The 25,953-nt window shown below is 45.2% G+C and overlaps 1 protein-coding gene across 1 annotated transcript in view; it reads left to right on the top strand.

The window, feature by feature from the left end:
* Positions 1 to 485: 485 nt before the first annotated feature.
* CCDC6 (coiled-coil domain containing 6) overlaps positions 486 to 25,953 on the top strand; it is a 77,829-nt gene continuing 52,361 nt past the window's right edge. The window contains exon 1 of the mRNA XM_056529922.1: positions 486 to 951. Coding sequence (XP_056385897.1) covers positions 694 to 951 — 258 coding nt within the window. The 5' untranslated portion in view covers positions 486 to 693. The remainder of the gene's footprint in view (positions 952 to 25,953) is intronic.

Genomic DNA, 25,953 nt, shown 5'->3' on the forward strand with positions numbered 1-25,953 from the left:
GGCCCTACCCTTGCCCTATTAATTCCCTTCTTGGCAAGTGTTACTTGCCCTAAAAAGGGCAGCCCCATACAGGAACCTCTCCCTATTTCCACCTAAAAAGCTATTTTCCAGCCGTTGGCTGTCCTGGAATGCTGGGAGTTGTAGTTTTGCAACATCTGGAGGCGCTTTGGTTGGGAAACAATGGTATAGTATATGGAGCAACATTTCAGGATTGGAGGATTGGTTGGATATATACTGCCCATTGCATGGCAGGTATTTTTTTTATATAAAGATACTGGCAGGGTGGCCAAAATACTGGCTGTGGCGATAAAATACCGGCCAGGTGGCAATCCTACTTGGGTTAGTTACACTACCCTGCCACTGATATTAACATCAAGGACTACTACACCCAGCATAAACCATACTGACTTTCTGTAACCACAGTTCTGTTTTAATCTGTAACTCTGTATTAGGAAGTAGATAATACTGTGACAAGTGGTGTAATACCCATGCCGTTCGCACTACGGCCTGACGGTGTCGCTGTGGCTAGGTGCCTCAGTTAGTGGGTGAGCGGTAGCTCCCTCTCGGCTCTGCTCTCTGTGGTGTGGCAGAGTGTGCGCAGTGCAGTGTGCGCTCACACAGTGGGCGAGTGTGTCTAGCCGCTGCCGCCTGTCCTGTGTCATCCCCCCCTCCTCCCAGCCACAAGCCGCGGTGATGGCGGACAGCGCCAGCGAGAGTGACACCGACGGAGCGGGCAACAGCTCGGCCGCCATGCAGACGTCCTCGTCGGCCTCTTCCTCTGGGAAGTCGGGCATCGTCATCTCGCCATTCCGGCTGGAGGAGCTGACTAACCGCCTGGCCTCCCTGCAGCAGGAGAACAAAGTGCTGAAGATCGAGCTGGAGACCTACAAGCTGAAGTGCAAGGCGCTGCAGGAGGAGAACCGGGACCTGCGGAAAGCCAGCGTCACCATAGTGAGTACACACCCGGGACCGCACGAGCACTACACATCCCAGCATGTCTGCAGCTACACATCCCGGCCGGCTCAGCGTGCGCCTGGATGGAATGCTGGCACTTGTAGTTCCATCACACAGGAGTCACGTGTCATTCTAGTGCACAATTCTCCAGTCTGTAGAGTGGTTCATTCTGAAGGCCGCATCCATTATAACAGCCTGTACATGAATGTATACACGGTCCTGGGTAGAATGTATACACGGTCCTGGGTAGAATGTATACACGGTCCTGGGTAGAATGTATACACGGTCCTGGGTAGAATGTATACACGGTCCTGGGTAGAATGTATACACGGTCCTGGGTAGAATGTATACACGGTCCTGGGTAGAATGTATACACGGTCCTGGGTAGAATGTATACACGGTCCTGGGTAGAATGTATACACGGTCCTGGGTAGAATGTATACACGGTCCTGGGTAGAATGTATACACGGTCCTGGGTAGAATGTATACACGGTCCTGGGTAGAATGTATACACGGTCCTGGGTAGAATGTATACACGGTCCTGGGTAGAATGTATACACGGTCCTGGGTAGAATGTATACACGGTCCTGGGTAGAATGTATACACGGTCCTGGGTAGAATGTATACACGGTCCTGGGTAGAATGTATACACGGTCCTGGGTAGAATGTATACACGGTCCTGGGTAGAATGTATACACGGTCCTGGGTAGAATGTATACACGGTCCTGGGTAGAATGTATACACGGTCCTGGGTAGAATGTATACACGGTCCTGGGTAGAATGTATACACGGTCCTGGGTAGAATGTATACACGGTCCTGGGTAGAATGTATACACGGTCCTGGGTAGAATGTATACACGGTCCTGGGTAGAATGTATACACGGTCCTGGGTATGACACCCTGTACATGAATGGATACACGGTCCTTGGTATGACACCCTGTACATGAATGGATACACGGTCCTTGGTATGACACCCTGTACATGAATGTATACACGGTCCTTGGTATGACACCCTGTACATGAATGTATACACGGTCCTTGGTATGACACCCTGTACATGAATGTATACATAGTCCTGGATAGAATGTATACATAGCCCTGTGTATAGCACCCTGTACATGAATGTATACATAGCCCTGGGTATAGCACCCTGTACATGAATGTATACACGGTCCTGGGTATGACACCCTGTACATGAATGTATACACGGTCCTTGGTATGACACCCTGTACATGAATGTATACACGGTCCTTGGTATGACACCCTGTACATGAATGTATACATAGTCCTGGATAGAATGTATACATAGCCCTGTGTATAGCACCATGTACATGAATGTATACATAGACCTGGGTATAGCACCCTGTACATGAATGTATACACGGTCCTTGGTATGACACCCTGTACATGAATGTATACATAGTCCTGGATAGAATGTATACATAGCCCTGTGTATAGCACCCTGTACATGAATGTATACATAGCCCTGGGTATAGCACCCTGTACATGAATGTATACATAGCCCTGGGTATAGCACCCTGTACATGAATGTATACACGGTCCTGGGTATGACACCCTGTACATGAATGTATACACGGTCCTTGGTATGACACCCTGTACATGAATGTATACACGGTCCTTGGTATGACACCCTGTACATGAATGTATACATAGTCCTGGATAGAATGTATACATAGCCCTGTGTATAGCACCCTGTACATGAATGTATACATAGCCCTGGGTATAGTACCCTGTACATGAATGTATACACGGTCCTTGGTATGACACCCTGTACATGAATGTATACATAGTCCTGGATAGAATGTATACATAGCCCTGTGTATAGCACCCTGTACATGAATGTATACATAGCCCTGTGTATAGCACCCTGTACATGAATGTATACATAGCCCTGGGTATAGCACCCTGTACATGAATGTATACATAGCCCTGGGTATAGCACCCTGTACATGAATGTATACATAGCCCTGGGTATAGCACCCTGTACATGAATGTATACATAGCCCTGGGTATAGCACCCTGTACATGAATGTATACACGGTCCTGGGTATGACACCCTGTACATGAATGTATACACGGTCCTGGGTATGACACCCTGTACATGAATGTATACACGGTCCTTGGTATGACACCCTGTACATGAATGTATACATAGTCCTGGATAGAATGTATACATAGCCCTGTGTATAGCACCATATACATGAATGTATACATAGCCCTGGGTATAGCACCCTGTACATGAATGTATACATAGCCCTGGGTATAGCACCCTGTACATGAATGTATACATAGCCCTGGGTATAGCACCCTGTACATGAATGTATACACGGTCCTGGGTATGACACCCTGTACATGAATGTATACACGGTCCTGGGTATGACACCCTGTACATGAATGTATACACGGTCCTTGGTATGACACCCTGTACATGAATGTATACATAGTCCTGGATAGAATGTATACATAGCCCTGTGTATAGCACCCTGTACATGAATGTATACATAGCCCTGGGTATAGCACCCTCTACATGAATGTATACATAGCCCTGGGTATAGCACCCTGTACATGAATGTATACACGGTCCTGGGTATGACACCCTGTACATGAATGTATACACGGTCCTGGGTATGACACCCTGTACATGAATGTATACACGGTCCTTGGTATGACACCCTGTACATGAATGTATACATAGTCCTGGATAGAATGTATACATAGCCCTGTGTATAGCACCCTGTACATGAATGTATACATAGTCCTGGATAGAATGTATACATAGCCCTGTGTATAGCACCCTGTACATGAATGTATACATAGCCCTGGGTATAGCACCCTGTACATGAATGTATACACAGCCCTGGGTATAGCACCCTGTACATGAATGTATACACGGTCCTGGGTATGACACCCTGTACATGAATGTATACACGGTCCTTGGTATGACACCCTGTACATGAATGTATACATAGTCCTGGATAGAATGTATACATAGCCCTGGGTATAGCACCCTGTACATGAATGTATACACAGCCCTGTGTATAGCACCCTGTACATGAATGTATACATAGCCCTGGGTATAGCACCCTGTACATGAATGTATACACAGCCCTGGGTATAGCACCCTGTACATGAATGTATACACAGCCCTGGGTATAGCACCCTGTACATGAATGTATACACAGCCCTGGGTATAGCACCCTGTACATGAATGTATACACAGCCCTGGGTATAGCACCCTGTACATGAATGTATACACAGCCCTGGGTATAGCACCCTGTACATGAATGTATACACAGCCCTGGGTATAGCACCCTGTACATGAATGTATACATAGTCCTGGGTATAGCACCATGTACATGAATGTATACACAGCCCTGGGTATAGCACCCTGTACATGAATGTATACACAGCCCTGGGTATAGCACCATGTACATGAATGTATACACAGCCCTGGGTATAGCACCCTGTACATGAATGTATACACGGTCCTGGGTATAGCACCATGTACATGAATGTATACATGGTCCTGGGTATAGCACCATGTACATGAATGTATACATAGTCCTGGGTATAGCACCATATACATGAATGCAGGGATGTGGAAATTTTATAAAAAACTACTTGTCCACGGGACTAAAATGGAGCAAAATCTACTTGTCCCTCATGACGATCCACTTGTCTGGCCAATTTTCGCTTTTACGCTCTGATTTTTTCCTCCTCTCCCTATAATAGCCATAAATACCTACTATAATACCTTTTTAATTTTTCAATAACATATTCTCTGAACCAAAAAAAAAAAAAATATATATATATATTAAGGGAAGTGATATTGAAATAGTAAAAGATAATTTAGCAGATTTGGTGGTTTTTCTTTTCTGCGCCATTTACCTTGTGGTCAGATAACATGTTAGTTTTATACTTTAGGCCGCCTGATTACAGCGATACCAGATTTGTATCGTTTACGTCATGTTTTACTAATTCTGAACTTTTTCTAATTTTTATTTTTTAACCCCTGTAGCTTTGTTTTTTTTCCGCATACCAGGCTGTATGAGGGCTCATTTTTTGCGCCATAATCTGTTTTTTGTATCTGTACCATCTTGGTATTGATCTGACTTTTTAATCGCTTTTTAACTTTTTTTTCTGGGATATTATAAAAATTGCAAATCTGTGGTTTGGTATTTTTTTACATTTACCGTACGGGATACATAATGTTATATTTTAATAGGTTGTACAATTACGCACGAAGCGATACCAAAAATGTTTATTTTTATTTACATGTTTTTATATAGGAAAAGGGGGTGATTTGAACTTTTAACATGGAAGGGGTTAATGCAGCGGTCTTCAAACTGTGGCCCTCCAGATGTTGCAAAACTACAACTCCCAGCATGCCCGGACAGCCAACGGCTGTCCTGGCATGCTGGGAATTGTAGTTTTGTAACATCTGGAGGGGCACAGTTTGAAGACCACTGGGTTAATGTGTGTCTTTCAAACTTTTATTAAAACTTTTATTTATTTATTTATTTTTTACACTTTATTACACTTAAGAGGAATCATTAGATTCCTCATACAGATGAATAGATTCTATTGAACTCTATTAATCTGTGTGCTCTGTGATCCATTGATAGAGCCTAGTCCAGCCAGGATCTATCAATGACAGAGCCGGGACACGAGGAAGCAGAGGTAAGTCCTCCGGCTACCTCTATAGTGGATCTCCCCCCTGCGATCGCGCTGCGGGGGGGGGGGGGGGGGCGATCCACCCCACTAGCCCACCAGGGAGCATTCACATGTCCCTTTAGACGCCGCTGTCAGCTTTGACAGCGGCGATCTAAAGGGTTAATAGCCAGCCGCGGCGATCGCCGCATGCTGGCTATTAGCGGCGGCCCCCGGCTACTGAGAACAGCCGGGGGCTGCAGAGTATGGAGCGGGCAGGAATCCCGAGCCCGCTCCATACTCCCCTGTGAGCGCCGCAAGCATCTCCCCGTGCAGACGCGCCTCCTCCCCTCAGCTCTCCGAAGCTACAGCTGGGGGGAGTGAAGGCAGAGGACGCAGGTCTGCACGGGGAGCAAGAAGCCACGCCCCCTCATCTCCCCCCGCACGTCTGCAGAGCAGGGGAGGGAGAGACATACACAGCTTCTCATCTCCCCTGCTCTGCTTCCGAGGACACAGGCTGCAGAGTATGGAGCGGGCAGGAGTCGGGAGCCCGCTCCATACAGACTGCAGATCCGCCGCACTTGTCAGGTCCGGCCCTGCTTGCCCGAAGCCGGGCTAAGGGCCGGACAAATTCACCTGCCCGGTGCCCAAAACTGCTAGTCCCGGGCGTCGGGCGATAGGAATTCCACATCCCTGCATGAATGTATATAGTCCTGTGTATAGCACCATATACATGAATGTATACATAGTCCTGTGTATAGCACCATATACATGAATGTATACATAGTCCAGTGTATAGCACCATATACATGAATGTATACATAGTCCTGTGTATAGCACCATATACATGAATGTATACACAGTCCTGTGTATAGCACCATATACATGAATGTATACATAGTCCTGTGTATAGCACCATATACATGAATGTATACACAGTCCTGTGTATAGCACCATATACATGAATGTATACATAGTCCTGTGTATAGCACCATATACATGAATGTATACATAGTCCTGTGTATAGCACCATATACATGAATGTATACATAGTCCTGTGTATAGCACCATATACATGAATGTATACATAGTCCTGTGTATAGCACCATGTACATGAATGTATACATAGTCCTGTGTATAGCACCATGTACATGAATGTATACATAGTCCTGTGTATAGCACCATGTACATTAATGTATACATAGTCCTGTGTATAGCACCATGTACATTAATGTATACATAGTCCTGTGTATAGCACCATATACATGAATGTATACATAGTCCTGTGTATAGCACCATATACATGAATGTATACATAGTCCTGTGTATAGCACCATATACATGAATGTATACATAGTCCTGTGTATAGCACCATATACATGAATGTATACATAGTCCTGTGTATAGCACCATATACATGAATGTGTACATAGTCCTGGGTATAGCACCATATACATTAATGTGTACATAGTCCTGGGTATAGCACCATATACATGAATGTATACATAGTCCTGGGTATAGCACCATATACATGAATGTATACATAGTCCTGGGTATAGCACCATATACATTAATGTGTACATAGTCCTGGGTATAGCACCATATACATGAATGTATACATAGTCCTGTGTATAGCACCATATACATGAATGTATACATAGTCCTGTGTATAGCACCATATACATGAATGTATACATAGTCCTGTGTATAGCACCATATACATGAATGTATACATAGTCCTGGGTATAGCACCCTGTACATGAATGTATACATAGTCCTGGGTATAGCACCCTGTACATGAATGTATACATAGTCCTGGGTATAGCACCATATACATGAATGTATACATAGTCCTGTGTATAGCACCATATACATGAATGTATACATAGTCCTGTGTATAGCACCATGTACATTAATGTATACATAGTCCTGTGTATAGCACCATATACATGAATGTATACATAGTCCTGTGTATAGCACCATATACATGAATGTATACATAGTCCTGTGTATAGCACCATATACATGAATGTATACATAGTCCTGTGTATAGCACCATATACATGAATGTATACATAGTCCTGTGTATAGCACCATATACATGAATGTGTACATAGTCCTGGGTATAGCACCATATACATTAATGTGTACATAGTCCTGGGTATAGCACCATATACATGAATGTATACATAGTCCTGGGTATAGCACCATATACATGAATGTATACATAGTCCTGGGTATAGCACCATATACATTAATGTGTACATAGTCCTGGGTATAGCACCATATACATGAATGTATACATAGTCCTGTGTATAGCACCATATACATGAATGTATACATAGTCCTGTGTATAGCACCATATACATGAATGTATACATAGTCCTGTGTATAGCACCATATACATGAATGTATACATAGTCCTGGGTATAGCACCCTGTACATGAATGTATACATAGTCCTGGGTATAGCACCCTGTACATGAATGTATACATAGTCCTGGGTATAGCACCATATACATGAATGTATACATAGTCCTGTGTATAGCACCATATACATGAATGTATACATAGCCCTGGGTATAGCACCATATACATGAATGTATACATAGTCCTGTGTATAGCACCATGTACATGAATGTATACATAGCCCTGGGTATAGCACCCTGTACATGAATGTATACATAGCCCTGGGTCTAGCACCATATACATGAATGTATACATAGTCCTGTGTATAGCACCATATACATGAATGTATACATAGTCCTGTGTATAGCACCATGTACATGAATGTGTACATAGTCCTGGGTATAGCACCATGTACACGAATGTATACATAGTCCTGGGTATAGCACCATGTACACGAATGTATACATAGTCCTGGGTATAGCACCATGTACACGAATGTATACATAGTCCTGGGTATAGCACCATGTACACGAATGTATACATAGTCCTGGGTATAGCACCCTGTACATGAATGTATACACAGTCCTGGATAGAATGTATACATAGTCCTGTGTATAGCACCATATACATAAATGTGTACTGCTGTATACTAAGCACTGACATCTGTGAGAGCAGATGTACTGCATTTATGCTGGCGCACACCTTCCCTCTATGGCAGCTGGCACAGTCATATAGTCCTTTTTATTCCTTGTATGCTTTAGTGCATGTTCCCAACCTGTCTCTCGCCATCTATTGCAAATACTAAGGCTGTTAGGGCCTAATGGAAGTTGTTTTGCAATAGCTGAAGAGACACAAGTTGAGGAATGGTGCTTTAGTGTATTACGTGCTGCTGGGGGTGTGGGCACAGCACGTTCATATTTCTTTAGGGTATATTATGTAACCTATGGAAAAATCCTGTTATTGCTTATTTGCCTGGAACCTATTTCTCTTATCCTTTTCGTACATATGCACCTTCAGTTCAATGGAGCATGCATGTGGTTGAAGTGGGAAAAGGGGAAGAAGTTGCTGCCATACTCATCAGGGATGACTTATCTCCAAGGAAAGTTGAAGTTATTCCCTATGGGATATGGGGTAATAAGCAGATCAGGTCATACACCCCCCCCCCCCAAATCCTGAGTATACAGGGAAATTGTAAAGCCACAGCACTGAGCTCAGCAATGTTGGAAAGCCCAATAGAGAGTCAGTGGATCACTGGCTACGCATACATGCTTCCATTTAATTAATTTAAGACATTTGTTGTCTGGATTTGTAGGGGTCCCAACAGTCGGACCCCCAATGATCAGCTTGTCTTTCCCTATCCTGTGAAAAGGGGATAACTCCATGAGATGGTAATACCTTTTTACCACCACCCCCTCATAAAAGTAGGAATGGCCAGTACTGCAGACAGTGGTAGGGTCAGTCCCCTGCGCTCTTGTGTTTCGACAATTTTGGATGACAAATGACAAGTTCTCTGCTTGAGAGCCTGCAAACAGCAATGATGATGCTGATAGACCTGGATTGTCTACGTAGATGTGTAATTCCCCATATTTCTTTATCTGCAGTAGAAATGTATGGCCAATCGCAGTTTTCTTCAGTGACAACAGACGATCATTGAAGCAAGGCCTGGAGGGAGCAGCTCCAGCCTCAGCATAGTAAGGGGTTGGGTTACATGATCCCATAACACACACGTTTGCTACTTAAAAGGGTACTCCGGTGGATTATTATATATATAAATATATATATATATATATATATATATATATATATATATATATATATATATATTTTTTTTTTTTTTTAAATCAACTGGTGCCAGAAAGTATAACAGATTTGTAAAAAATGTCCTTCCAGTACTTATTGGCACCTGTATGCTACAGAGGAAATTCTCTTCTTTTTGAATTTCTTTTTTGTCTTGTCCACAGTGCTCTCTGACACCTGATGCCTGTGTCAGGAACTGTCCAGAGCAGGAGAAAATCCCCATAGCAAACCTATGATGCTCTGGACGGTTCCTGACACGGACAGAGGTGTCAGCTGAGAGCACTGTGGACAAGACAAAAAAGAAATTCAAAATGAAAAGAATTTCCTCTGTAGCATACAGCCGCTAATAAATAATGGAAGGATTCATATTTTTAAATAGAAGTAATTTACAAATCTTTTTAACTTTCTGGCACCAGTTCATAAAAAAAAAAGTTTTCCACCGGAGTACCCCTTTAACCCCTTAAGTACGCAGAGCATACCTGTACGCCCTAAGTCCGCTCACTTTCTATAACGCGGGGCCAGGGCTGGGACCTGTGGCTAATAGCGAGCAGCACTGATCCTGGTGCTACACGCTAGGGATCGACCGATTATGGGTATGGCCGATATTATCGGCCGATAATCATGATTTTGGGCATTATCGGTATCAGCAATTACCTTGCCGATAAGCCGATAATGCCCCGCCCCCAGCACTGCCCCCACCGCGTCCGACCCACCGCGTCGCACCCCCCACCGTACTGCTGGGCGGTATACCGGTATGGATTTTTGCTCATACCACTATACTGTTCGGGACCCTCCCCCACCCTCTGAGTCAATAAAAAAAATTAAACTTGGGGGTGTTCCGGGCCACCCTTCCTTCCTTCCTTCCTGTAGTGTCCGGCGGCATTCCGGGTGGAGGGTGAACCGGTCCGGGCTGTCCTTCTCCGGGGGTCCTCTTCTCCACTCCGGGCAGGCTCCGGCCTAGTACACTGCATAGACGCCACTATGCCGTGACGTCAGGTGCGTCACTGCGCAGCGGCGTCTATGCAGCATACTAGGCTAGAGCCTGCCCGGAGTGGAGAAGAGGACCCCCGGAGAAGGACAGCCCGGACCGGTTCACCCTCCACCCGGAATGCCGCCGGACACTACAGGAAGGAAGGAAGGCCCGAACCATCCTGACAGGTAGGGGGAGAGAAGCGGGTGGCGGCGGCGGCCTATGGCACCGCAAAAGCCACTGCAGTGCATTGATTTAAAGCACCCGCTTTAAATCAATGATCTGCAGCGGTGTCGAGGGGGGATAAATAGCCGATAACTTATACCGGAATATCGGTATAAGCTATCGGCCCTAACCTCCACCGATTATCGGTATCGGCCCTAAAAAAACGATATCGGTCGATCCCTACTACACGCTATTAACCCTTTAGACGCGGTGTTCAAAGGTGATCGGTGCGTCTAAAGTGAAAGTAAACTGCTCCCGGCTAGCTCATCGGGACCAAACAGCTGGCAGACACAAGGAGCGGCGTCCTGAACAGCTGGCAGACACAAGGAGCGACGTCCTGAACAGCTGGCAGACACAAGGAGAGGGTCCTTACCTTCCTCCTGCGATGCCGATCACCAAATGACAGCTCCGTGCCTGAGATCCAGGAATGAGCAGTCAAGCGGCAGAATCATTGATCAATGTTATCCTATGAGATAACAAAGATTTATGTAAAAGATCAGTGTGTGTAGTAACTAGAGGGGGCAATAACACTGTAATGCTCCGCACATACTACCGTTTGTATAGCAGTGTGTATGTAGTAAACACACTGCTATACACATGGGGGTATGTGCAGACCATTGCATCCTAGTGTCTGTACTAGGGATCAACCAATATCGTTTTTTTTAGGGCCGATACCGATAATCTGTGGAGGTTAGGGCCGATAGCCGATAACTTATACCGATATTCCGGTATAAGTTATCGGCTATTTATCCCCCCCCCGTGACACTGCTGCAGATCATTGATCTAAAGCGGGCACTTTAAATCAATGAACTGCAGTGGCTTTTGCGGTGCCATAGACCACCGCTGCCACTCTCCCCCTGCCTGTCCGGGGGTCCTCCTGAGTCCTATCACCGCGACTGCCCCACCGCAACGCTCCGCGCCCCCTACCGCCCCGCGTCGCACCCCCCACCGCACCTCCCCGGCCCCATTGCCTCCCCCATCCCCGGTTTTATAATTACCTGTTCTTGGGGCCCGGTGTCCACTTTACATCTGGCTCCGTTGGCGTCCTCCTGAGCTGTCACTGTGCGCACTGACTGTGGCGTTGCGTCACTTGTCATTGCGCGCAGCGTAATGCAGGACGCAGCAGGAGCCAGAAGTAGCGTGGACCCTGGGCCCCGGGAACAGGTAATTATAAAACTGGGGATGGGGGAGGCAATGAGGCCGGGTCGGTGGGGGGGCGGTCGCGGTGCAGTGGGCGGGGCCTTATCGGATTATCGGCAAGGTAATTGCCGATACCAATAATGCCCAAAATCATGATTATCGGCCGATAATATCAGCCAAACCGATAATCTGTCGATCCCTAGTCTGTGCTACAGATACAAGGGTGCAATGCTCTGCATATAACCCTATGTGTATAGCAGTATATGCAGAGCATTGCACCCTTGTCTATAGTACAGTCTGCAGTGCACACCGCTTTATCCACGGGGTACTACAGACACAATGGTGCAATGCTCTGCACATATCCCCATGGGTATAGTGTTGTGTATGTAGTACATATACACTGCTATACACATGGTAGTATGAGCAGAGCATTTGCACCCTAGTATTTGTAGTACTACAGACATGGGTCGGGTTCAATGCTCTGCAGTCTGCACATATCCCCATGTGTATAGGAGTGCTATATAAAGAGTAAAGTAAAAAAAAAAAAATTTTATTACGGTAACTGCTCCCCCAATAAAAAATTAGCTCACCCTTTTCCTATTGCTATACAAAAAAAGTAAAATACATTTTTTTTTTACATATTTGATACTACCGCATGGCTAACTGTCTGAACTATTAAAATATTAGTGAATCATTAACATTTTATATTTCAGACAGTTGCAGCAGTATAAAATTGACGCTGACTTCTGTACAGGATCATTAATAATGACAGCAACCGGCGTAAGCGTTCAAACAGCAGCAATTTTCTAGTTTTTTGTCACATCACATGCTTGAAACTTTTAATATGGCCATTGTACATCATTTTTCAAGTGGAATCAGCTGAACCCCCTTTTTTTTTGACATTTTTTCCAATTAATCAATTAAATGTTCTACAACTAATCGATTATTAAAATAATCGTTAGCTGCAGCCCTGATCATGAGGATACATATGCATATTGGGGGGGAAGGGGGAGTTACATGGCCGGTTACACGTTATAATGTTATTCCTAGATCTCTTTATAGAAGTGCATTATCATTTGTGTAAATGCAGCAGAGAACTGACAGCTTGGGCATTTTTTTACCCTTTAGAATTAATGGGTCTAGGGGGTCACTTCACAGTTTGGGCTCCAGAGCAGCTGACTCGGCTATAGTTGTGCCAACAAGTGGGCTGTACTGCACTTGGCTGCATAGGTCTCCACAAGTTCTTTTGGAGCACAAACATTGAATTGCTGGTCACTTGTTCTTACTGCGGCAAGCTAATATTGCTCAGAAGGCAATGCCTAAGTCAGTGTTTCTCAACCAGGGTGCCTCCAGCTGTTGCAAAACTACAACTCCCTGCATGCCCGGACAGCCTTTGGCTGTCCGGGCATGCTGGAAGTTGTAGTTTTGCAACAGCTGGAGTCACCCTGGTTGAGAAACACTGGGCTAAGTCCTTACTGTAGACTTCAGCTGCCAGTTCAGCCATATAATGTATTTTTTTTTCAGCTAGGCAATAATAACCTCAATAGATGTTATCATTAAAAAACAAAAAACAAAGACATCACTAGCAAATGTCTATGATTTTTTACTACCTGGTTTCTGTGTTGGAGATAAGTGGTGCCTGATAGCCTTACCTATCAGCCTCCATTATATTAAAGCGCAACTGTCATGAGATCTGAGTGCAATAACCTGCACGCAGCCTTTGTACTGTGCAGGTGGTGGGCATAGCAATGTTTTTACCTAATATTTGCAGGCTTTCATGACCCCAAAAAATGCTTTTGATCAAAGTCACTGACGGTCGGATGCCCCGCCGCCGCCACGCCCACCCCCTCTATGATTGGCACCCTTCAGCTAATCTAACGTGCGTCATCCAGCAAGCGATTGCTCCCGCCGCTGTGCTAGCTGGATGACACGCGTTAGATTAGCTGAAGGGCGCATGCACTGGGACCTGTGTGTCAATCACACAGCGGTCCCAGCGCTGACATACAGGGGTTAGTGGTGGCGGAGGCGGGGCATCGCGTACCTCGCACCACGCCTATCCGACCGCCAGTGGCTCTGAACAATAGCATTTTTTGGGGTCATGAAAGCCGGCAAATATTAGGTAAAAACATTGCTATACCCACCACCTGCACAGTACAAAGGCTGTTGCACCCAGGTTATTGCACCCAGATTTCATGAGTTGTGCTTTAAAGAAACAAGATGACATAAGTTGAGAAATACGTGATTATTACCTAATGGATATGGCTTTCTTCCTAATATTTTAAAGGGGTACTCCGGTGGCAAACTTTTTATTTTTATTTTTTATTTTTTTAAATCAACTGGTGCCAAAAAGTTAAACAGATTTGTAAATTACTGAAAAATAATTGAATAGTAAGCGCTGTATTAGACTGGGTTCACACTACGTTTTCTCCCATACGGGAGCGCATACGGCAAGGGGGAGCTAAAAGCTCGCGCTCCCGTATGTCACCGTATGCGCTCCCGTATGTCATTCATTTCAATGAGCCGGCCGGAGTGAAACGTTCGGTCCGGTCGGCTCATTTTTGCGCCGTATGCGCTTTTACAACCGGACCTAAAACCGTGGTTGACCACAGTTTTAGGTCCGGTTGTAAAAGCGCATACGGCGCAAAAATGAGCCGACCGGACCGAACGTTTCACTCCGGCCGGCTCATTGAAATGAATGACATACGGGAGCGCATACGGTGACATACGGGAGCGCGAGCTTTTAGCTCCCCCCTGCCGTATGCGCTCCCGTATGGGAGAAAACGTAGTGTGAACCCAGCCTTATACACACAAGTTACAAACTGACCTGTAGATAGTACGGTTGTTGATAAAAATCGGTGGTTGCGGTGTAAGTGTAATGATCCCACAGCAATGCTGTTACAGCGCGCCCGCTGTGTATTGCAGTGAAGGACGTACCACTCTGCAGATACGTGGGCTCCCTGAAGTGGTGTTCCAGAGGTTGCAAGTGGTTCTTACTGAATTGACTCCCAGATGTAGCGGGTTACTTCTTTTAATGTTGTTTCTCAGTGTTACTTGATGAAGGGTCCGGTGTCTAGGAAGGAGCATGGATTGCAGTGGGAGCGCGCCCCGGCCGGTGGAGCCTCTAGCAACTTGCACGCACGCTACGATCAGGTTAAGGTTCCGACTGAGTGTGTTGGGAGTGACATCACTATGGTATCCTCAGCAGTCCACAAGTCTATCATATAATGTGACGTCACTCACAACACACTCAGTCGGAACCTTAACCTGATCGTAGAGGCGCCAGTGGGCGGGGCGCGCTCCCTCTGCAATCCATGCTCCTTCCTAGAGATCGGACCCTTCATGAAGTAACACTCTGGGGAAACAACATTAAAAGAAGTAACCCGCTACATCTGGGAGTCAATTCAGTAAGAACCACTTGCAACCTCTGGAACACCACTTCAGGGAGCCCACGTATCTGCAGAGCGGTACCTCCTTCACTGCAATACACAGCGATCGTGCTGTAACAGCATTGCTGTGGGATCATTACACTTACACCACAACCACCGATTTTTATCAGCAACCGTACTATCTACAGGTCAGTTTGTAACTTGTGTGTATAATACAGCGCTTACTATTCAATAATTTTTCAGTAATTTACTTTCTACACAGTGTGCATCCATAGGGGAGCACATTTATAGTAAAGCAGCAGTACAATCACACATCAAACCAAACCCATCCAGCGCTAGTGATCTTTTTTATTCTCTAAAATTTGTAAATTATTTCTATAAAAAAATCTTAATCCTTCTAGTCCTTATTAGCTGCTGAATACTACATAGGAAATTCTTTTCTTTTTGGAACACAGTGCTCTCTGCTGACATCACGAGCACAGTGCTCTCTGCTGACATCACGAGCACAGTGCTCTCTGCTGACATCTGTCTGTTTTAGGAACTATCCAGAGCAGCATATGTTTGCTATGGGGATTTTCTCCTACTCTGGACAGTTCTTAAAATGGACAGAGATGTCAGCAGAGAGCACTGTGCTCGTGATGGCAGCAGAGAGCTCTGTGTTCCAAAAAGAAAATAATTTCCTCTGTAGTATTCAGCAGCTAATAAGTACTGGAAGGATAAAACATTTTTAATAGAAGTAATTTACAAATCTGTTTAACTTTCTGGCCCCAGTTGATTTATAAAAAATAATAATAATAATTTGATTTCCCCCTTAGGGTGTATATGTTGAGTGGGGAGTAGATAAAAACAATTTCCACCGGAGTACTCCTTTAAGGTTTTTGTTTACTACCCAAAGGCCATTTTGCAATGGTTGTTCAGTACGCTGTAGATGTTTGGTCCTGTTTATATTGTAGATGATTTCCCATATACTTTTTGGGCTTTCCATAGAATAGGCACTTTATCAAGCTAGTTCATGAAGTTTCTTCTTCAGGGGAGTTGCAAAACAGTATCGACCACGGTGTTACAGAATGGGCCCACTGCATGCACTTGGGATATAAATTGCGCTATGCATAAAGGTGTGGGCACATAAGAATACAATGTCCTGGTGTCCTAATGTCAGCAGATCATCAAGGGATAGTCTGGAGGCCCTCATACACATTAGATCATAGTTCATAAGGTAGAAAAATGAAAAGGGTCATAAAGTTCAACCCTGTTGGCCCTGATTTACTATTGTAAAGCCGACATGTTTTGTCAGTTCATGCTCCAGAATTGAAAAAAACCCGACTAACTCCATTTTTCTGAGAGAACGCGAATAAGGGGGCGTGTCCCCCGACATTTTCACTAAAACCCAATATATTTACTAAGGTTTTCACAGAAAATGTGGTGAGGAAAACCTCACAGATTAGAGCATGTGTGTGTGTGTAAAAAAATAAAAAAAATGTAAGGAAACCTTATTCACGCCCCCTACCATAGACTTGCATTGAGGGGGTGGGGTGTGATATCATGAGGGGGCGGAGCTATGATGTCACGAGCTGCCGGCTCCAGTGTTTGGAACAGTTTGTTCCAAACGCTGAGCAGCGGAGTACCCCTTTAATGAATAAGCCATCACGACATCATGTGATATAGAGTTCCATAGTCTCACTGCTCTTACAGTAAATAATCCTCACATGTGATGAAGGGGGAACAGTCATTCCTCTACATGTAGAGGCTGTCCTTGTGGCATGGTTACAGGCCAAGGTATAAATAGATTTCCCCCTTGGGGTGTATATGTCGAGTGGGGGGTAGATACAAACATTCCACACCATAGGACTCGACATGACTTTTTATTGTAAAGACCCAGTGTGTGTCAGCTGATCAGCTTTTCCGGGTCTGTGGACTCTATCCTTTTGTTGTATAAAGTTAGTTGCCTCACTGCAGACAAGTCTTTAGTCATTGGGCCTTAATCTGATGTTCTTATGGTTCCTGTGCAGTGTTGTTGTGGCACCCAATCACCCAATAGCGGAGTGGTATTTCTTCTCTGGGCACAGAGCTGTTCAGAACATGAATACAGGAATCTGATAGTTGGCACGGATTATTACCTTTTGCACAATATCTTATTTAAGTGGCTAAATGTGCTCCAGGGAAAGGCAGAACCTGTATGGCCTCTTATTTCTGTGTTTCTGTGTTCTTTATATTACTTACAGGATAACTGCTATTTCAGAAGTTAGGCAAGAAAGGGATCATTTTGCTGCTGTTCTATGAACAATGTCTCTGAAAAAATCACTTCGAAAATCTAAAAATAAATAATATATAGGGATCGACCTATGTAGGTTTTTTTTAGGGCCGATACCGATACTCTGTGGAGGTTAGGGCCGATAGCCGATAACTTATTCCGGTATAAGTTAACGGCAATTTATCCCAGCCCCCCCGGCGACACCGCTGCAGATCATTGATTTAAAGCGGGCGCTTTAGATCAATGAACTGCAGCGACTTTTGCGGTGCCAGAGACCGCCGCTGCCACCCACTTCTCTCCCCCTGCCTGTCCTGAGTCCTATCACTGCCACCGCGACCGCAACCCCCACCACAGTGCCGAGCCCCCCACCGTACTGCACCCCTCACTGCACAGTCCTGGCCTGAGACCGCCGCTGCCCCATTGCCTCCCCCATTCCCGGTTTTATAACTATCTGTTCCCGGGGTCCGAGTTTGCGCTACTTCTGGCTCCGGCGCCGTCCTCCTGAGCTGTCACTGTGCGCACTGACGGTGACGTCGTGTTGAGGATGTCACTTGTCATTGCTCTGCGCAGCGCAGAGACTAACACAGGACGCCGCAGGAGCCAGAAATAGCACGGGCTCCGGGAACAGATAATTATAAAACGGGGGGGGGGGGGGGGGGGGAGGCAATGGGGCAGTGGCGGCGGCGGTCTCTGGCCGGGGCGGTGCAGGGCATTATCGGATTATCGGCAAGGTAATTGCCGATACCGATAACGTCCAAAATCGTGAATATCGGCCAAACCTATAATCGGTCGATCCCTAATATATATATAATTTTTTTTTTATAGAGGTATTCCACTTGCCACAAATGTCTCATATATGCAGTCCAATCTCTGAGACCCACTCTTATCTCTAAAACATAACTCCCTTACCACGTCCGCCCTGGTTATGGTGGCTGTAGGTGGGGCCTAGAGATGAGTGAACTTACAGTAAATTCGATTCGTCACAAACTTCTCGGCTCGGCAGTTGATGACTTATCCTGCATAAATGAGTTCAGCTTTCAGGTGCTCCGGTGGGCTGGAAAAGGTGGATACAGTCTTAGGAAAGAGTCTCCTAGGACTGTATCCACCTTTTCCAGCCCACCGGAGCACGTGAAGGCTGAATTAATTTAAGTAGGATAATCAACTGCCGAGCCGAGAAGTTTGTGACGAATCGAATTTACTGTTAGTTCGCTCATCTCTAGTGGTGCCATGCATATGGTGGGCTGTTGGAAGTATTTTCCGTAACTTCAGAAGTAAAGGCGAGTGACAAAAGCAACATAGCTGTTTCTGTAACTCCCATTCATGTCTGTGGGAATTACAAAAACAGTGTAAAATGACTCATGTATTTACATAATGGTGGCCACCACACGCCGGCGGATAGAGTAGGTGCACCCGCATCTATCAGACACTGATGTCCTAATTCTATGGTTATTTACTGCTCGGCTCCCACAGGGGTCTCTCCCAGCTTTGTAGTCCTATGGTCAGGCTAACTGTTTCAGGCAGTCTCTGGTATGTAACAGGTTATCACTGTGGATGACGTGCCATGATGTAGAAAATAATTGTAATATACATCGAAAGTTCCCATTTTCAGCCAGAGCTAAATGTGCTATTTCTCTAAACCAGAACCAGAAGGCGTACATGAGAAAACAGCCTGTCCTGTGACTCATCAAACATAGTTATAGTAGAAGGTTCTGTCACTATTTAGTTTTCTATACTATCGATAGATGTACGCACCATGTTTTTGCATGAATCATTTTTAGAAATAAGTCCCCATGTATTATATTAAATTCCCCCCCAACCTACCTGTTTTCTTCCTAGTGGCCTTATGGTGTGCTCTTATGGAGTCCCCTAATGTAGTGCTCTCTGATGGAGTTAGACTACTACTCATAGCCACTTTCTCCATTTCCCTCGCCTGGTTTTCTCTACATCAGTCTTCCTGTTTCTAAACAAATAGTAGACAACTTCTTGCTATTATTGCAGAGCGGAGGAAGGGATAGGAGGACAAGAGCGTCATTGTTGCTTTTCCACTCCTGCTGCTCTATTCTGTTCCCCTGCTGTTAGTGACATTAACCCCTCCTCTTCATTATGCCACCAGGAACATTTTTAGATTGAATTATATTTATTATTTTTTTGTCTAAAGTTTAGGTCTGTTTCTAGTTTGAAAAATATTGTTGTTTTCTATGAGGATCTCCTGATTTGCAGTTTTGATTAGAGCTGGGCGGTATACTGGTTCTTACCGAATACCAAAATGCATTTCCTCCACGAAATTAATTTTTCCCTTACCACAATACTGGTTGTGACCCGCGAGCGCTGCTTCTCTCTCTCTCTCTCCCCCCCCCCCCCCCCCCCCCCAAATAATTAGCAGCCGCTGTGCTGTGCTGTACTATCCTGTGCCCGGGGTGCAAAAAAAAAAAAAAAAACTATCTCCCCTTCCTGCGTTCCCCCGTTGTACCGGTACCGGCCTGACTCTGGGGATGGGAACGTCACAGAGCTCTCAGCCTATCACCGGCCGCAGCGATGTCATGGTCGGTGATAGGCTGAGTGCACTGTCATGTGAGGAGCCAGCCGGCTTCTTACATGAAAATGCGCTCAGACTATCACTGGCCGAGGCGGGACAACGCTGCAGCTGGTGATACGCTGACGGCTCTGTGACGTCTCCATCCCCAGGAAGCAGCAAGAGGACAGTGAGGCCGGTACCGGAGCAACAGGGGAATGTAGGAAGGAGAGTGGAAGTTTATTTTATCTTTGCAGCCCGGGCACAGGATAGTACAGCACAGCACAGCGGCTGCTAATTATTTGGGGGGGGAGAAGCAGCGCTTGCGGGTCACATGATTGGGGGGGGTGTAAAATATTGTTAAATACCGTGGAACCACCATAACTTACAAAAAATACCATGATACGCATTTTTGGTCATACCGCCCAGCTCTAGTTTTGATCTTTCTGTAAAGTCCTGTACATGACAGATTAAACTACCGCATTGCTCCAAATTCCTGTCTACAAATTCCCCTATACAGTGTTGTAATCTGCTGTCATCTGCAGACTACACTTCCCACACCTTAGGGAGTAGTTGTAATAAAAACAAAGTTGCAAATCTAGCATTTGTGTCATTCTGAATGAGTAGTTGTTTCACTGTTTGTAAAGCTCTTTCATTGACGTATCGCTGTAGAAGAAAATGTTTCATAGCAGTAATATAAAAAAACGAAACAAAAAACAATGACATGTATTTGGGCTTTCTGGAATTAGAGGTTTACCGGCTTTTTTCTTTTTAATGACCCCAGCTAGACTAATAAAACAAGAAAACCTTTAGCTAGTCTTCCTCTGCTCTCTTGTAGCCTTTGGTATCAGGGTGCTCTGTCCACGGCCGGTTACACTGCTTTCCCCGGAGCTGCAGAGTATAGTGTCTGCAGCCAGGGGGATTGACAGTGCTGCTGGCCCATCACTGGCCGAGGCGGGGTACTGCTGTGAACAGTGATTGGCTGAGCAGCGTTGTGACGTCACTTCTACAGCTTCGGGAAGGAAACTGGCCTAAGACGCAGCATCCTGATACCGGAGACTACAGGGGAGCGTAGGAAGGCGAGTTAAAGTTTTTATTATTTTACTTTATTAGGAGAAAGTTTGTCACCGTGCAGAATCTTTGTCATTATATTTCCTCTAAATTTCTACCAGCTTTATTTTGGATGAGCTCCAGGGAATCTGCAGTGCATTTGCCAGACTTGGCTGTGGAATTGCCGCGAAATCCATAGTGGAATTCTAGTGCTACATGTATGTGTGGTCTAGCAAATAACATTTTAGTGGCGACTTAAAGGGGTATTCTGGCTTCATCCACCTTATCCGCTATCCACCCCCCTCCATTCATGTCTATAGACATGGATGGAGGGGCGTGGTGTGACGTCACTAGGGGGCGTAGTCATGACATCACGTCCCCGTCTTGGAGGCATCGCCAGCATACCCCTTTGAAAGGGAATCTGTTAGCAGTTTCATATAGAGGACATAATAGAGAGGCGCTAAACCTAGAGCTGTGTGCACAAATAACCTCTCCTCTCATCTGTGAGAGACAATTCTGGTGACCAGCCAGGAGGCCGCATCCAGAAATAGAGATGGGTTCAGGGAGGCACTCAGTGTACCAAAATCTGGGCACTTCACCTGAAGAATCCGGTTCCTGGAACTGGGGAAATCTGGATACCTTCTTTTTATTACGTAGGATATTTAAGCTTTATAACTGGGGATAAATGCATAATTCTAACTCTCCTCCAACCATTCATACTAGAATAGTGCTAGAAGTGCTACAAGGTTAATCTTTTGTTGCTGCCCTATATGTAGGACTTTGCCTTGTGCAGTTTAGTAAATAAAACAAATCTGTACTTGATCTATTCAGATCATTTTCATAATCTTGAAGCACGAAAGCAAATACTGTGTAATTGTAGACTGGATGTCACCGCTGTTTACAGTCTGTGTTGGGCCATGTCTTCTTATGGCACTAGGCAGTGCACTATAAAGTAGCCTGGTGCCAAGACTGAACAGGGAGGGGGTGCTGTTAATCATTGAACTGTTCAGCAGGTGTAGGTTGTTTGGAGTTCTGTATACAGGAAACATGTGGAAGCCTAAGGATTGGGTAGAAACACTGGGAAGAATCCAAACATGTGACTTTAACACAATGGGGGAGATTTATCAAAACAAGCCCACATATGGGTGTGTACATGAAACAATAAGAGTTATGGCTATTAAAGGGAAAAGGAGGAAAAATTAAAGTTCAAAAGCAAAAATTTGCCTGGTCCAGGGGTACTCCGCTGAAAAACTTTAAAAAAATTTTTTTAATCAACTGGTTCCAGAAAGTTACAGATTTGTAAATTGCTTCTATTAAAAAATCTTGACCCTTCCAGTACTTATCAGCTGCTGTTATGATCCACAGGAAGTTCTTTTATTTTTGAATTTCCTTTCTGCCTAACCACAGTGCTCTGCAGACACCTTTGTCCATTTTAGGAACTGTCCAGAGTAGGAGCAAATCCCCATAGAAAACCTATCCTGCTCTGGACAGTTCGTAAAATGGAGAGAGGTGTCAGCAGAGAGCACTGTCGTCGGGCAGAAAGCAAATTCAAAAAGAAAACAACTTCCTGTGGATCATAACAGCAGCTAAGTACTATAAAAGGATAGGGGATAAGATGTCTGATCTTGGGGGGGCCGCTGCTGGGAACCCCGCGTTCTCTCCTGCAGCACCCTGTGTCATCTGCCGCACAGAGCAAAGTTTGCTCCGTGTCTGATGACGGGCGATACAAGGGCCGGAGTATTGTGACATTATGACACGCCCCCTCAATGCAATTCTATGGGAGTGGGCGTGGCCGCTGTCACACTCACTCCCATAGATTTATATTGAGGGGGCGGGTCATGACGTCATGTCACAATATTGTTTCCTGTATAATCTGGTCCCTGTATCGCCCGTCATCAGACACGGAGCAAACTTTGCTCTGTGCAGCAGATGACACTGGCTGCTGCAGGAGAGATCGCGGGGTTCCCAGGCGGGCCCCACATGATCAGACATCTTATCCCCTATCCTTTTGGATGGGGAATAAGATGTCTAGAGGTGGAGTCCCCCCTTTAAGAAGTTAAAAGGCAAATTTAGTTATTTTAGTAAATAATAAAGCTGTTCTGTTTTTCAAGCATTACATTTTTATATACACAGTATTTAATGTTCTCAGTCTAACAAAATTATTTGTAAGGGTAGAGTCACACATAGTGTATATGCAACGTATTTCACTCTGCAGCGGGAAATGCACTGTGGATTCTCTTATGAGCAGACACACAGGGCTTCCAGGTGGCAGCCCTGTGTGTTCAGTAAGTTAAAGGGGTACTCCGCCCCTAGACATCTTATCCCCTATCTTCCCTGCTGCACCTGGCGTTCGTTTAGAGCGTCGGGTGCAGCGCCCGAGGCTCGTGACGTCACAGCCACGCCCATTCAATGCCAGACTATGGGAGATGGTGTGACGGCCATCACGTTCTTTCCCCTAGACTTGCATTGAGGGGGCGTGGCCGTGATATCACGAGCCTCCGCCCCTCATTGCCAGTCGTCCGGCACAGAGCGAAGTTCGCTCCATGCTCCGGAGTTCTGGGGTGCCACAGCCGAGATCCCAGTGGTCCCCAGCATCGGACCCCCACGATCAGACATCTTATCCCCTATCCTTTGTCTAGGGGATAAGATATCTAGGGGTGGAATACCCCGTTAAAGAGGCACTCGCACACGCGACCCGCCTCCTTACATTACTGCATACACAGGACTGTGAAATACGCAGCGTATTTCGTGCAGCGTGAAACACACTGTGTGCGCTCAATATGTGACCCTACCCTAAAACTACAATTCGTAAAACTACTCTGCTCTGCATCCTTTTCAATTTTTCCGGGGGGAAAAAAAAAGTTTTTCTTCTGCGGCTTCAAAATTTCGGTAGATTTTCCATCTCTAGTTGTATCACTGATAGGTGTCACTAGGGTATTGATAAGTATGTGTTGTTGCATTAATATACGTATGTTAGGATCTTGAATTTATCAAGATAAAACTCCAGTTGCGCAGGAACACCGCTAGAAGGAAGATTGTATAGTATGTTTAATTTCTTGTTGAAAACATTGTAAAGAAGTATTGTAATGACACGTTGTTATATTTGTATGTCTCCCTAAGCGATTCCTTTATCTGCTGAAATCCCAGATAAACCTGTTGAGGCTTCCCTGTGGTGGCCCGATCCTGTATAATTATATAGGATTATAATGAATAGATGTTATTTGAGTAATAACTGGATGAATACAGGTTTAGTCAAGAGATCTGTGTAATAAAGGAACATATCTGTATATATTGGTAATGGTCCTAATGCATGACTTACTGGGGAATCTTTAATGGGGGTTTAGCTGCTTGTTCTGGAGACACATAGTCTGCGGATGGATTTGCTCAGCTATTCCTGGGTATTTAAGTTCACTTCATCTTTCTACAGTATATATTATCAGCATAAGGTGCAGCTTAAAGCTGGAAGGTAAAGCTTCAGATAAAAGCACCTGTTAGATTCACATCTGTGCATGCTGTACATTTCTTAAACTGGTGTTTGAAAGGGATGTTCCAGCTATAGTTTTCCTAAAAAGTATGTGCAGTCATGGCTTCAGGTGCTACAGCCAATAACATAAAATCAGTAGGGGTCTGGCCCAGTGTTTCCCAACCAGGGTGCCTCCAGCAGTTTCATAACTGCAACTCCCAAGCATGCACCCTGGTTGGGAAACACTGGTCTAGCCGGTGAAACTCCAGCCACTTGTTAGACCCAGACCTTGCGCCCCCCCCCCCCTGCATGTCTGCATGATAGTTGTATATAACGGTTGTCAGATATGCATACTACTGCTCCATACATCTGTGGGACCACTCGTCCCTCACAGTTTTTTAGAGGGTGCAGCTGTGTAGCTCAGTTCAACAACTAGATAAGCCCCCGTTTCTTTCACTACTGACACAGAAGGAGGCTATTCTATCAAACTAAGCCACACTGCCAGCCCCCTGCAAGTCGCTGCTAGTATCTTTATACAGATATGAGTGGAAGCTCTGTAGGCATTTGATGTACAGTTTTAACTGATAAGGTCCACCAATACTTGTATTTGTCACTTTCAAAACCAATAATACATTTTTTTCATATGTCTGACAACCCCTTTAAAGGGGTACTACACTAGCCAGCATTCGGAACTAAATGTTCTGAAAGCTCTTTTTGTGCTGCGGGGGTCGGCCACACCCCCTTGTGACATAATGGCCATGCCCCCTCAATGCGAGTCTATGGGAGGGGGCGTGGCGTCCGACACCCACCCTCCCATAGACATGCATTGAGGGTGTGTGAACATGACATCACAAGGGGGCGTGGCCGACCCCCGCAGCGCGAAAACAGCATTCAGAACATTTAGTTCCGAACGCTGGCTAGTGGAGTACCTCTTTATGTATTTCTGCAGTCCTGTGGTGTAATGTTATTAACTGTGCCGCGGTAAAGCTTTGCCGTAATACTCCTGACAGTAGTGATGTAATCAGACTTGTAGTTTTGTTGGTGACTTTTTTTTTTTTTTTTTTTTCTGGTAAAGCAAGAAAATAGTTAATTTTATTAACTTATTATGATGAAACCTGTTTCACA

Source organism: Hyla sarda, chromosome 7 (assembly GCF_029499605.1).
Source record: "Hyla sarda isolate aHylSar1 chromosome 7, aHylSar1.hap1, whole genome shotgun sequence".
In the NCBI taxonomy this organism is placed as follows: Eukaryota; Metazoa; Chordata; class Amphibia; order Anura; family Hylidae; genus Hyla; species Hyla sarda.